Source organism: Caloenas nicobarica, chromosome 7, assembly GCF_036013445.1.
Source record: "Caloenas nicobarica isolate bCalNic1 chromosome 7, bCalNic1.hap1, whole genome shotgun sequence".
In the NCBI taxonomy this organism is placed as follows: domain Eukaryota; kingdom Metazoa; phylum Chordata; class Aves; order Columbiformes; family Columbidae; genus Caloenas; species Caloenas nicobarica.
The window spans coordinates 32,797,140-32,812,084 of record NC_088251.1 but is presented as its reverse complement, the minus strand read 5'-3'; the positions used below and the strand labels follow the sequence as shown (position 1 = coordinate 32,812,084).

Below are 14,945 nucleotides of genomic sequence, written 5' to 3'. Positions count from 1 at the left end.
GGGAATGCAGAAGACAGTTCAGAGCTGTGTGTTTAATGGTATCTGAAAGTATATTGATTTTACTGAATGTTTAGGGACAATTTGCTTCCATTCCTTCATGCTCTCTCCTGTTTTCTGGCATTCATACAAGCAGTTAATTTTCTAGTTTCCATTATGTGTAAAGGTCTGAGGGATCAACCATTGCTCTCCTGGGAGAACGACTGGCAGGCTGAAGGTTCCTGCAACTGGGCAGGACACTGAATGGGGAGAATTAATGGGGCTTTCAAAGAAACTGGAGAGGGACTCACAACTAGCAGGCTTCCTATGTGATGAAGAGAAGGAGAACACAATATATGATAAAGGGGTGGACTTAAAAGGAAAGTACAGAGCATTTATTAGTTCCTAAGTCCTAGTGAGAGGAAAAATCTTGGTTCTCTCTGGTGTTTTAGCTTTGCTGGAAACACTCAGGTCAGAGTCAAGCAACAGCTAAAACCAAGCAAGAAAAGTAAGGTGGCTGCACAGCTGTTTTGAAGTCCTTTGCCTTTTCCGCAGCAGGTTGCATGTGTGAATGACAGAAATTTGTTAGACACAGAGGGCACCTGAGCACACACACCTTCAGCGTGATGGCAAAGTGTCATTTGTCCCTTGATGCAGCCCTGGTCTCATCTGAGTGGTTGTTATTGTGGGAGCGTTAGGTGCTGGCTCTCAGCAGATATGGGCCTTTATTTACATCTGCTCTTTTATGCCAAACAGCCTATGTGAAAGCAATGTGCAAAATAAGGCATGAGTTCGTTGGCCTTCAAAGGACAATTTTATTTTTATTGTTATGCTGAATTTGCGATTGCTAATTCTGCAGTACTCAGAGCAAGGTGATGGATCATCTCTAATATTTACCACTTTGAAGGCACTGTCCATGAGCATGTGAGCAGGTTCAGCTAATGGTTTTCCACACAAAGCAGCTGCTTTTCAAAAGAAGCCTCTGAAGCCAGTGACAAGTTCTTATTCACAAGGGTTAAAAAGTGTGATGAGCTGCTGAGGTCTAAAGATTTATGCAGGTAGCAAATAAACAGTGCCATGCTTTAGTCAATCTTAACAGATACTTATCCTTGGAAAAATTAAATAAGTAAAAGGCACAGTACTTGGGAAATACTGTGCTCCTGCTACTGCCACTTCTGCAATGAAAACATAAGTACACATAATTTGACAGATAAATAACAGCTGATATGGAAAAAGATTCCTGAAAACAGATGTTTTCACATACACTTCTGTCTTTCAGGTAGTAGATCTTGAAGGCTATGTGACTGGACACTTCTAGCTCCATATGAGGGTGGACAGTGGAAGAACGTGTCTTCACCAAAGGAAAAATAATAGTATTGTGACATAGTGCATTATATCTTTTTCTCAAATTTCTTGCCCTCAGGTGGCTTTCAGCTTTATGTAATTTGTAGCCTCAGATCCTCCCACAGGGAGCAGGAACACAGCCCAAACCGATCCCACCCAAACAGGGATGGGATCCCGTCTCCAGACTGACTAATTCCTATGTTAAGCTCAGGTGAGACTGAGCGACACAAAGGGCAGCTGAAGAGCAACAGCCCACTCGTGCCTTTCACAGCTCCCTCCTGGGCTGGTGTTTTAAAGATGGAAGTCGATACAGGTCTGGAAGAGACTGTATGACAAAGTAGGGGTATTTTTTAGAAATTAAGGCTGTTGTGTGAGTGTCCACACTATGAAATAAATGAAGTCAAGTCGGTCTTCATGTTAGGTAATGGCTTGCTTTTGCGTATGTTTTCCCCCACAAAATGTAATGCATGTACATGTAAGTAAGGTGACTCAGTGTTGCAGAGATTGTTGATGGATGGGGTCATGGAAAATATTCCCGAATGTGGAAAGAATAAGAGAAAGCAGAGATTTTAACTTGTTGGTTAAAACTGTGTATTGCAGGCCTTTGTGCACAAACACTGTTTGCACAAACATATTTGGGAATTATCTTAAGAAGGTGAGATCCTCTGTGTCCCAGATCAGACTGGGATAACTTCCCCTCTGGGTCTGCATTAGCTGCTTAAAGAAACTGTTATGAAAAATTTACGTGCTGTTTGTTGGGTTTTCTTTAAACAGCCTGATTACATTTTGATGACACTGTACAAACACATGGTTAGAATCAAGTGCTAGAAATAGCTTCCTAGAACTCAAATGTTTTTTTAAAATAAGCAAGTAAATACGTGCATGTGTGTAAGTCATGCGTGCGTCCAGGCAGAGCTAGTAATTTTTGTTCTTCCAGATGAAATTGTCTGTAAAAACTTGAGATGCTATTTATTGTTACCATTATTTATAATTTTAACTGCGAACAGTGACATGGAGTGTTGTCTCAGCTCATTTAACAGGCCGTGAAATGGTTATAAGTATGGTAGAAATCTCTGACAAACCAACCTCAGGTAAAATGTAGTTATTCATATTTGCTACTCAACCCCTGCTTTTTTCATAATGGTGAGTAGAAATGGGTCATCCTATTAGGCAAAAAATACTATCACTAGCAAGAAATGTTTCCATCTCCCATTGAGGAGAACATAGATATAGCCCAATGTCATCCCCTCCCTGTGCTTTGGCTTCAAGGGGAACTGGAGTAACAGGAAAAAATAGCTGGACTTGCTTTCCGCAGTGAAACCATGGTGAGCTTGAAGAAGGTAACGCTGCCCATCCCTCGACTGTGGGGCGTTTGCAGGGCACAGTGTCCTTTGCAGCAAACGTCTCTCCTGAGATCTTTCTACCTTAGGAAGAAGATATTTCAGTTTCTCTCACATGTGAATGGACAATTTTGACCCAACACTTGAGTGATTCAACAAAAAATCATCACCTGTATAAAAAGCACATACGTCATGGAGCTTATTCTCAGGAACAGCCTTATGTCCCTGAGCAGGGTCCCAGAATCAGCCGTGCCCTGGCAAATGCTTTTTTTTGCATTATGGCTCTTTTGAGGTTTCTTGGAGGCAAGTTATTTCACACTGGTATTGCACTCTGAGGAGGAAGCACCCTCTCCAGATGGTCACACAGAAAATAAAACACAGCAAAACAAACAGAAGTGGCACACATCCCCACTGTGGAGTGCTGCCTTGCCTCTGGTCACTGCTGGCAGGAGAAAAACCACCGCTGAGTTTGGATTTAGGGGGAAGTCTGGTGAAAACACAGGGACTAGGGATGCTCGGAATGGAAAATTGTCTGGCAGTTCTAAAAATGTAAATCCTTTTTTTTTTTTCCTATGGATGTATTTCTTTAAGCACTTGAGTGGTTGAACTGCTCAATAGCTTTTTGGTGACTGTTTCTGTAAGAAATAACTGCAAGTGATGTTTTCATTAAGGACCAGAGGCTCAAAACCTCTGATAGAGTCCTAACCACAAATGGTTATTATGTTGCTTTTAAAAAATGTATTGATAGTGATGATATATTATTTGGTTTTAAGTGTGTTATTTTTCTGAAATAACATTTGCCTTAATTCTCCTTGTTTTGGCACTGTCTCCTTCTTGGCCTGATCCATATGACAAATGCTTGTTTATGCAGCTGGTACCCAACTCAGGACTTGGAATAGTGCAGAAAAAAATCATAGCTTTGTGACAAGGCAGGAAGAACTACAGAGCTACAGGTGGTTATATCCCTAAGCGCAACTGGGAAAACTATGGAGACAAACTAATTGCTTACTGATGAGAAACATTTCTTAGGGCAAAGTGCGAGTTTGCAGTAAACTATGGATTCCTACCCATGCCCCTTTGAATGTCCTCCCTGAAACAGGATCAAAACAATCCAGAAAGCATGTGAAATGCAAAGAAATAGTGGGTTTTTTCACTAGTCCTATGAGACATGGGCAATTGTGCCTCAGTTATTTAGGACGACAGCTGTCACCTCAAAACGTGCCTTGGTAAGGGACAGTCGCTATTGACTTTCATAGCAATGCTGCAGTGCAGGGGAACAGCCTCAAGACCACATTGCTGTGCTGTTTTTCTCTCCCTAGATGCAGTACTTGTAGAAAATCAGAGAAAGGTAACGATGATTCTGTCTAAGCTAATTTAGGCACCCACATGTTTTAGGATGACATCTTCATTGACTGACTCCATGACTGCCTTAGAGAAGACCCTTCCTTCAGACTGCTCAGCTATGTAAAATGGAGACTTACAAACTTTTATCTTGCTTTTGCCGTGGTAGCGTTAGGCTTTAGCTCACTGTTGTTGTCCAGATGATTAATTTTCACCTTATCCAGTCAAAACTGAAGTGGAAGCACGTGACAGTAAGGTCAGTACCTATATTTAATTTGTTTTGCAGGACTACATGTTGACCCAGCTCAGTGAATGGAAAGACTTCAGCTGACCTCAGCAGGCTGAAACGAAGAAATGAGACGGAGGCTAAAAATTTTGCCTTTTAACTTAGCCCTGGCATCAGTAAGCGTTCAGGTAAACACCTTAAATTACAGAGTCTCTGCTCATTAACCAATCTGTAATGGTCATGTGTCATGGAAATCCAAGTCAGTGGCAATCCATGGTAACAGTTTGCTTTTCGGTTTAAAATTGAATAAGTAGAAGTCAATTATAAAAAGCTTTGCGAACTCTTTTCCATGTGTCCAGTACAAATCTTCATATATTTCCAGTTGGGTGAAATCTGAATGTGAATTGAGTAGATTTCTACTGGCACACTCTGATGATATTCAAGGAGTAGGTGTAGCAAGTTGTGGGAACTAAGAAATTAAGAAAAATATTGCAGTGCTGTCAAGAGTAGGTGTAGACATTTTGTACCTGCTAAACCAAAATGATGGGCCTAACATTTAAAATAATATGCTGATGTAACGCTCGAGCAGAACAGTGATTTAGATAGACAATGATCTTTCCTCTGCTATCCAGTTTCCCTAATACTAGAGGGAAGCCAAATGTTTTGCAATGCAAATAGAGTGGCAAATAAAAGGATGGTGTGAAGGTGTGATTCATCTGGAAAAAATAAAAATCCCCTAGCAACTCCAGGAGGCAGAATATAGATCCCCGATTGAATTCACCCTACCCCCTTCTGGTCTCTCCGTACTAGTGCAGCAGTTGACTGCAGGATTTTCCTTGTTTTGTAGCTTGTGCCTTGTGTTTCCTTGCCCTTCAGTGGATGTTTGTTTGGGGAAGAAAACGCAGTTACAATGCTTCCTTTTTTAATTGTTGCTGTCTACTGGGATTATTCTTAAATTAGGGAGCAGAATAGTCACTAGCCAGGTCCCAAATCTCTGGATAATACAGATGGCATACAGCCTTCTTTATTTCCAGTTAGTGTGTGTTCTGCAACAGCAGGACAGTGTAGCTGGAGTTAGGCTTGGAGTGTGGAGAGAACATCTTGCCTCATGTAACACCTGCTGATGTGCCATTTAAAGCCTCAGCCTCGTGTTCGCTTAAAGGACTAGAAGTTGGGTGAAATGTTTAATTTTTTAACGAAGCATCTGACAGATCAACTGAATTATGAAGCTTGATTTTGTAAAGAAAAAAGCTTAACCTCTCTAGGAACTGAGTGCAAAAGAGGGCCAAAGCAGAAGCAGGTGCATGAAAAGCCAGACTTTGAGTAACGTGTTTCTAATGCTCAAGAGCAGATATGCACTGAGCTTGAGAAGATGCTATTCATGTTAATTAGGGCTGAGTCCTACACATTTAACTCCCACTGATTTCTTAAGGGTTCCAATTCAAGTCAGTGTCAGTAGGAACGTGTAAGGGCTGCAGGCACGGGCTTTGTAAGTTATTAGTAGTCACATTTTGGGGCTTATTAAAATGAGGATTTGCTGAACAGACTGTACTGCAAAACCATGCTAATTATCATCTAAAATTTTGGAAAGCTGCCACAGATTCCTGGGAGCTGTCTACACCACCAGAGAAATGGCTACAGAGACGCTGATTGCCTGAAATAGATTGGGGCATAACTTGTGCTTTGGCGGTGATTTTTATTGCATCCATGTAGCCACCCCAGCTTTTGACACAACACTTTTGGTGCACACCTGAGACGGCTGTTCTCAGCAGCCTCACAGGGAGCGTCTCTGGAAAACTTGAACCAGTGGGTTTGTTCCAGCATCTAACCCGGAGTGCTGAGCTGCCTGGGATGATTCTGGTTGGAAAGTGTTTCAGTGTGTCTTTTTTACATGTTGTGTTAGTTTTCTGTGGTAGCATACTGCTTTGTGAGCTGGTGGATGAATTTTGGTAAGGCTGAACTAGAGCGATTCTTTCCTTATTTGTTTATGGTAAGGCTATCATTTCCAGCTGCTCCCATAGTTACATAAAACTCATCGAAGGGTTTCAGCCATTGATATTTGTGGAGACTGGAGCTCCTCCTCACTTACTTTGGTCAAGCCTCGATTCAACAATAATGCAGTTTAGATAACTGGAGACTTTCACTTGCTTCGTTTCAATCCCAGGAACGGTCTCTCCGTGACATGTCCCTGTTTCTAGTTTTCCTATATAACCCAGAAAATGACCTGGAGATTCTTGAGGGTCCAATCCCATCCCTGACTGATTCAGGAGAGTAGAGACCACACCTTAAGAGATACACCTTACCATGAAGCAAAAGGGCACTCTGATTTGGCATCTCTTGTGCTCCCCTATTTTGACGGGTCTCTCCTGATGTGTCTGAAATGCCGAACTCTGTAGCAGAGACAGGAGTGCAAGGCTCCTGCTGGAATGCGTGAAGTACCAGGATTACATGGAGACTTTCCTTTCCATCTCCCTCAAACTCACTCTTAGATATCTTGGCTGTCCATAGGCAGCTTGTAAGGATCATACCTTGATTAATCAAAAGCCTTTTGTCTCCCTGATGGGATTTACCCACTGGACCTAGTGCAGAAACATTTATTTTGAACAGGGAGTGTATCTAAAAATGGGAAAAAACGTAGTGTATATGAACATATAACCTAGGGTAGGGCTTCCCACTTGTGGCATGCGTCCTGCCGATGGTACGCAGTGGACTTCAGGGTGGTTTGAAGGTATTTCACAAATATCTGAATGCCTCCTTACCCTCATGAATGTGGCCCAAGACAGAGGCAGGCACTGCTGAACAGCTGCTGCTGCCTCTGCCTGGAGGTGGATATTGAACACTCTGGAGTAAGCAGAGCTTCCTGTCCTCTGCTTTCCACCCAGGAATAAATACCTTCAGTCTGGAAATTCATGATTTTCCTTGAAGGCTGGCCCCTTGGGTTTGTGCCCAGGTTACAAATGTCACGGGGCAGGCTGAGCTGCCAGGCACCTGTGTGAAATCCCGACAAAGCAATTTGCAAATTTCCCCTTCTAACTGCATTTTCTCGTATTTTTTTAAAAAGCATATGTTAGCCAGGGACTTCTGTCTCCTGCAGAAAGCTGTTAGCAACACTGTGTGTCTCGCTTGTTCCAGCACATTTTACTTCTTGCAGAAGCTGACAGCCCCAAGTGAGGAGCTGTGCCCGTGGCCATCCGATTGGAAAGATGAGAAATCGGGGATGAGGGGTGGATAGGAGCCGCTATTTTGGCTAATTTGTCGCGTCTGCTGAAGACAACCTGAGCTGCAAAAACTGGCAGCAGGGGAGAGACGGCTGCCACTCCTCTCCAGTCAGTGCAATGAATAATTAATGCACTTTCAGTTTATCACAGAATCACAGAATATTAAGGATTGGAAGGGACCTGAAAAGATCATCTAGTCCAATCCCCCTGCCGGAGCAGGAACACCCAGATGAGGTTACACAGGAAGGCATCCAGGCGGGTTTTGAATGTCTCCAGAGAAGGAGACTCCACAACCTCCCTGGGCAGCCTGTTCCAGTGTTCCGTCACCTTCACTGAGAAGTTGTTTCTTCTCATATTTAAGTGGAACCTCTTGTGTTCCAGTTTGCACCCATTACCCCTTGTCTCATCATTGGTTGTCACCGAGAAGAGCCTGGCTCCATCCCCGTGACACCCACCCTTTATATATTTATAAATATTAATGAGGTCACCCCTCAGTCTCCTCCAAGATAAAGAGCCCCAGCTCCCTCAGCCTTTCCTCATAAGGGAGATGCTCCACTCCCTTCATCATCTTTGTTGCTCTGCGCTGGACTCTCTCCAGCATTTCCCTGTCCTTCTGGAACTGAGGGGCCCAGAACTGGACACAATATTCCAGATGAGGTCTCACCAGGGCAGAGTAGAGGGGCAGGAGAACCTCTCTCGACCTACTAACCACCCCCCTTCTAATCCACCCCAGGATGCCATTGGCCTTCCTGGCCGCAAGGGCCCGGTGCTGGTATACTTTGCACAACACGCGCTACTCGCACGGCTGTTGAAATGCCATGGTATTATAGTCGGATAACGATCCTCGGCAGGACCCAACCCGTGATTCCAGCGGCGCCGGCGGTTGGTGGGCGGGGCCGCGGCGGCCGTTGCGGGGGGCGGGAGTTTTGAACGGCGGCGCCGCTGAGGAGGATGCGGCGGTGGCGCGCGCCGGGCGCCGGCGGTGAGGAGCCGGTGAGGCGCGGGCGGGCGCGGAACGAGCCGGTGCGGGACGGGGGCGGCGGGGGAAGGTGCCCGCCCGCGGCCCGGCGTTGCTCCGCCCCGGGGCAGGTGCGGACCGTTGAGAGCTCCGGAGCGGGGGCAGGGCCGCGGGGCAGCCCGCTTTACGGGCCCGGGCGGGCAGCGGCGTGTGGGAACGGCCGGGTCGCCGCCCGGCGTGACGCCGCTTTGGGGCTGAGCTCCTGCTCTCACCCCCTTCAGGCTCTCGGAGCTCTCTTTAGCCATTGATTTTCCCATTAATCAGGGCTTTTTAAACCTCGGGTCGCTTAAAAACCCGAATTGGTTGAACTCGACTGTGTCTTTAAAGCTGTTGCTGTCAATTACAATAAATACTCGTTCCTGTGTCTAGCTAGAAAAGTGTCCAAGCTAGTATCTTGATTTCACAGCCGCTGTTTTAGAAGAATCCTTGCTGCCTGACTCCTTGCTTCTTTTAAATAAATGTAGCAGACCTACGGGGTTTAGATGTAAGCCACTGTGCCAATCGATCAGCAGTGTACCCTGGAATAAGATTCTGAAAGCCTGTATTTAAGATTCCAATTAAATTAAAATTTCAATTTGTCCTGCCTTCAGCAGTACCCATATCATTTTTCTTAGTTGCTGTTGGATTTGTTCGTTTTATGATTCCATCACCTATGTACAACTAGAAATCCTTTAAAATTTTTTATATCCTAGGTATAATTAGGAGGGCAATACAAAGATTTTTTTTTTTAATTTTTTTTTTATTTTTTTTTTTTTTCTTTCTGGAAGTATTGCTTAGGCAGTTTCTGAGCAGGCAGCTGAAAAATCTCAACAGCTACTAGTGATCTTGGCTGGGTTACTCTGCTGCTGGTGGGGGAAGGATGGAGACCGCAAGGGAAACGGTGCATTAGTAGACAGCATATGGCAAAGCAGTGCTGTGTCATTCCTCCAAGTCCAGATGGTATGCTTATATTTTTAGAAGGAGTCGAAGAAAAAAAAGTGCTGACCATTTTTTTTTTTTGTAGGCATGAAGAACTTTATACATTCCAAATCAGGCTGCTAAGTTATTCCTTCAGCTGAGATTTATACGGTGTAATTATTTGAGCTGTGGCCCAACAACCATTTTAATGCTAGTCCAGAATATTTTATGCGAGCCTGGCTGAGATGTTGCATAGACAAAATCCTTTGTGTAGTTCTGAAAGTCCTGATACTGATAAATGCAGATGCCCCAAACTAGGAGAGGTTGTTTCCTCCCCATAGTTATGTACCAGGTGATGGAGCTGGAGAGGAGCTGTGTGTTGTGCTGGGTCAGTGCAGAGGCTTGTTACCCTGGGAAGTGTTGGGGGGAAGTACCACTTCACTCTTCTGAGATGAAATTCAGCTTTCTAACAGCTGATGTGTTAGTTTAGGCTCAAAGAATGAGTAATTATTTCTTAGGGACAAGTGTGGGCCTTGCTTAGCTTTTCATAGCTGTATAAACTTTGGCTTGCAATAAAAGAAGATTGATGAAAGCTATTTGCTTCTCCTTTCCTTCTAGAACAAGCGCTGAGAAAAAGCGTGGCTGGTGAGGCAGGTGCTGGGGATGCAGAGGTGCTGGGGTGCTGCTTTACGTTGCACTGCTTGGGATTGAAACGTAGGAAAGCAAAGCCATGAGGGGAAAACTGGGGTAGTCTACGGTGCTGTGCTGGGTCTCAGGCCTTTGTTTATCGACTGCAGGAAATACCAGCAGAACTTCAATGGAAAACATCTCTGATGTGGTCTTTGGGAGCTGTTCACCACTGAGCAACCCAGAAGTGCCAGAGGGCCAGTGTCACGGTGACCTGTCCATGTGCCAAACATTTCTCATGGGGTCTCAGGTTGAGAGTTACTAGTTTCTGGAGAGTCCTCTGTGCTTTAGTAGTGTCCTTCTCCGCGGTGATGTCCTATCATCATCTGTGTTCTCACCATGTGACTAAATTGTCTTAAACTCTGGCAAATTCAGTAGAACATATATTTGTCCTACTTTGCCTGATTACATGAGCCTGAGGTCTTTATCATCTTGGGGGGGAGGAACCCACCTCCTTTATTGCCTGAGGAAAATGACAAACTATGTTCGTGTAAGGGATTTTAGCAACTTGCTGGCTCTTTATGTGGGGCAGCAGAACCTTCTGCACAGCTTTAGGTCCCATTTTCGCAAGAATGAAGTTGCCGTGTGTAGCAGAAGAGGTGGGAAACAGAGCGAGAGGCTTATCCCGCTGAAGGGATCTGATGGCCTCCGGGTTTTTATTATGTTCTGGGGTAGCTGGGAATCAGCTCTGTTCAGATGCTGCATAGTAGAGTATTACAACTTGAGCATGTTGCTGTGCTGGTACTGAGTGTGGCTTATTGGCTGGATCTGTGAGCAGATGGAACAGCAGCTGAAACATTATGTGTTTTTGCATTATGGCATCAGGCCTTCAGAAAGAATCGAACCCACTCCTGCAAGGTTGGGAGGGAATGGGTCATAACTATGTAGTGAGCTTCCACTGCCTCTTGTGACTGCTCTGAAGGGTCACTTTCTCGTGGCAAAGGCAGCTAATGACAGATGAGTCCCAAGTAAAGAAGAAAACTGTCTGTGTTACCCCTTTCATGGCTTCCGAATTTCTGAGGTACTTGAGTTGCGGGGAAATCAGCTCCTTCTTGTTTCTATCCCTTTAGAGGCTTGAGGGAGAGCAGCTGCCAGTACTTTACCAGCTGAAATACTGAACTTGTCAATTCAAATTATCGTAGCGTGAGTTTCAGTCAGTTGCTTATAGATCCATTCCAAGGCACTTGTTTAGAGTTTGGATGTACTATAAAACTGAAAAGTGGCACAGTGCTTTTAATTCCAGCTGGGACACTTTCTCGGTGTTGAAAAAGCTTCACTCATCACCAACTTGCCATTTATTTGCCATGCAGCCCTACAGTACAGTGACAACACTCTGGTTTTTATGTGTCAGAAATATTTGGTTTGGTCAGGGATGGCCACATAACAAGGAAATGTGTATCAGTCACCAGTGGCATCCAACACACCTTTGGGAGACAGCAAATGGTCTATGATCCTTCACCTTCGTTATCTTCTGGCTTGCTGTGGACTGACATCTTTGAAGTGGCAAGTGAGGAACAACGCACATTTATAAATATTTGTTTTCTCTGAAAGTAGGTAGGAAAAAGGTGGCTCCCCAGAAGTTTTTGTAATACCTTAAAAAAACCCCACTCCTTCAAAAAAACTGTCAAGTATTGGGATATTCTTTTTTTGCCTCTGATGTTACCTGAATTTTATATCAACTGGAAGTGAAAAAACTCCAGTTTTTAAACCATTTTAAGATGTCCAAAGAAGTAATGAGATTGAATATCTGATTTAAAGTATTTCAGATAATTTCTAGAGTTTAGAGTTTATTTTAGTAGGGATCACTTTAAAAAAGTGAGATGTTAATTTATAAGCTTTGTTCAGTTAGGATTCTCAGTGACCATATGAGGAGACCATATGTTATTATCCTATGAATGACTCATTGAAACATACATTTTTAGTAACTTTCAGATGCTACCCTGAGTTAATGTTGCTCCGTGGTTTGGAAGTTGCATGTGTAATGGCTATAGTGAATCTGTTACATCCTGTGATTTACTCTTTTGTTCCTGAAAAGAGAACCATCATTTTGTATTTAGTAACCATCTCCTAATGGCTTCATATAATTAAAACCTAGGGTTTTATATCCCAACTGTGAAGTCAGTAGAGCTTGTTAAAAATTCAAGATATTGTTAGTTGGGTTTTTGTTTAGTCCTCCACTTGTTTTGTTTTTTTTTTTTTTGCATATCTAGGAATGCGACATCCAAGAGAAGATTAACTTTGAAATCCGCATGCGAGAAGGCATCTGCAAACTACTCGCAGTGAGCACACAAAAAGACCAACTCTTGCAAGCAGTTAAAAACTTGATGGTTTGCAATGCTCGTATACGTGCATACAGGACAGAGCTACAGAACCAAATCCAAGAGCTGACCCCGTGCAGTACCGGAGACCGGTGAGTAACAGCTCAAATTCAAATGGAGCATTTCTATGATTCATTATCAAGCAGGCTTTTGGGTAGCTGAATTCTTAGCAGCCTGTCTAGGAAAGTGAATTTAAACCCTTCCTTCTGTCTTCCCCCATTCAAATATAAGTCACTACTGCCTTAAAATATTATAAGACCATTCCAATATCTTCTTTCAATTTCAGAAAATTAAATACAAGTCATATTTTTCTAGATAGGTTTTATTATTAACATTAAACTATAATTCTGCATCTGCATATCAGGTAACATAATAGCCATATATTCTTGATTACCTTTAGCATGCAAAAAGATACCTAACCAAGTCTGAAGGAACAAAACAAAACTATCCAAGTCAGAATATACCTATTTCTACTTTTCATTCTTTCTATTGTTATTAAGGTCCCCTTAATGATGGAATCATCATGGTTAATTGGTACCCTCTGCTGGCCATTTCTGTTAACTACAACAAAGTAAGAATAAGTATGAAGAAAAATCAGTTCAGTTGAAAATATTCTCACATTATAACTCTTGAATGAGCTAAAGTATACGTGGTTTATTTCAATAATGTTATAATTTTTTGCTTAATGGAATAGATTTGAGAATCATGATGCAGAGATGCTATTGCTCTCATGCTATGTAATGAAATATTATATTGCAATTCAGCATAGAAACCTTCCGTGAACATGTGTAGCTCTAGTTAGTTTTATCTGTAGGAACAGTTCTACTTTTTTGCTTTCAGAAATGTGGTCTTACAGGAGAAATTTATTGAAGGAAAGAAATGTATTTTCTGACTATATCAACTATTATCGTGAAAGCTGATTTTGAAAACTCTCATTTATAACTTGTGGTATTCTGTAATTATTTCAGTTGTATTGGTTTTTCATACTAAGATGAAGACCTTTGTAGCAATTAATCTTTTATTTATGCTTTTAATGATGGAATAATATGAAGTATGTATAGATGCTGATTTACTCAGCTCCTGGTCTTTGATGTGAGTGAGCACAGAATGGTGACGGCTCATGTCCAGAGCAGGGCAGAGCTACTTGCAGATGTATCCGAACAGCTGCACTGTTTTCTTACAGTCATAGTCAGCTGTATTGTTTACTTGATTTGTGTCTGTCATGCAGTGCTTAGAGTTCTGTCTCAAGGGGTTTTTTGGATTGTCAGCAGAGGCCATTGGAGAGATGCATTCTATAGAGTTATTTCTCTACAATTTAGATCATATCTTTGATAGCCGATAGTACATTTGCCGTTCTTTTTCTCAGTATTTGCTCAAGACTGGAGTTCAGTTAAGGCTTAATCCAGATAAGATGATGATGGCTGAGAGAGAAAATTCTAGGGTTTTCAAGTGAGTTTTGTCTCTGTTTCTTGTTACGTGGGTCTGTAATCTGTGATCTGAAGATCTTACAACTGCCTCTGGAAGTCAGGATATTGGTAGCAGCTAGAAATTTTCATTTCACCTTATTTGGTTAGGAGTTAGCAGTGGCGGATACAAGGAGAGCACTCTATTGTTACTCATTATCTACAGATTGTTTTGATTCAATTCAAGGTTGACCTTGAGATCTACACTCTGGCTACATAGTAAACTGTCTGCCTGCATGTAAAATGACAATATTAACAATGCAACATTTTGTAAGTGGTCTTTATTATTAGAGGAGCAGGCAATTTTCTAACCAATAACAGAACTGGTAAATTATGTTGCTTACTCATTGATGTCTACAGAAGGGGAAAAGTTAGAATCATAGAATTGTTTTCGGTCAAAAAAGACCTTTAAGAACAAGTCCAACTGTTAATGTATTTGATTCTGTTAGAGCTGGAAAAGACAAGGAATATTAATCTACTTGTCTTTTAAAACTCAGGTTAAATAAGCTTTGGAGTAAAATCTTCTAGGGAATTAGGAAAATTGATCGTGTACTTTCCTTTTGGATTATCCTCAAGAATCTAATGATTCATATCTTATACCGGAGATACCAAATTTAACTTTAAAGAAAAGCTGTTGAAATGAGCTATAATATGAAAACCCTGACACTTTTTAATGTTTAAAGGGTTGCGTTTTAGAGGTCTAAATGCACAGATCTCAAACCTTGTTTTTCTTTTCTTCATTTTGGCAGGTCTTCAGAAAATGGGACTAAAGACAGGGTGGCATGCAGAGCAAAGGTTGCTATATCAGGTAAGCAGCTGGGTGGTCAGTTGTAGGAGCTAATTGGCTGGACAGTAACTTGTAATACAAATTATACAAACAAGATAGTATTTTTAAAGTGTGTATGGGTTTCAGGGGCATAAATCCTCTTGTGCTTCAAGGGCACTTGTGCTTTTAAGTCACGCACGTGCTTTTGAAGATCCTACCTAGTATTTCTATTTTGCTTTCAGGGACTCTCACAGTGGGAAACACTTTTTTCTGTTTGTCACTAAACACTGCATACATTTCAAAGCTAAATAGGTGTAAATGTGCTGATAATTCTTTTTCTCCCCACAAAGA

At 42.4% G+C, this 14,945-nt stretch overlaps 1 protein-coding gene across 2 annotated transcripts in view; it reads left to right on the top strand.

Annotated features, from left to right (window-relative positions):
* Positions 1-14,945, top strand: part of RTKN2 (rhotekin 2) — a 47,660-nt gene that overhangs the window by 5,193 nt on the left and 27,522 nt on the right. For both annotated transcript variants that reach the window (XM_065639026.1, XM_065639025.1), the window contains exons 2-4: positions 4,288-4,415; positions 12,258-12,457; positions 14,578-14,636. In XM_065639026.1, coding sequence (XP_065495098.1) covers positions 4,356-4,415; positions 12,258-12,457; positions 14,578-14,636 — 319 coding nt within the window. In that variant the 5' untranslated portion in view covers positions 4,288-4,355. The remainder of the gene's footprint in view (positions 1-4,287; positions 4,416-12,257; positions 12,458-14,577; positions 14,637-14,945) is intronic.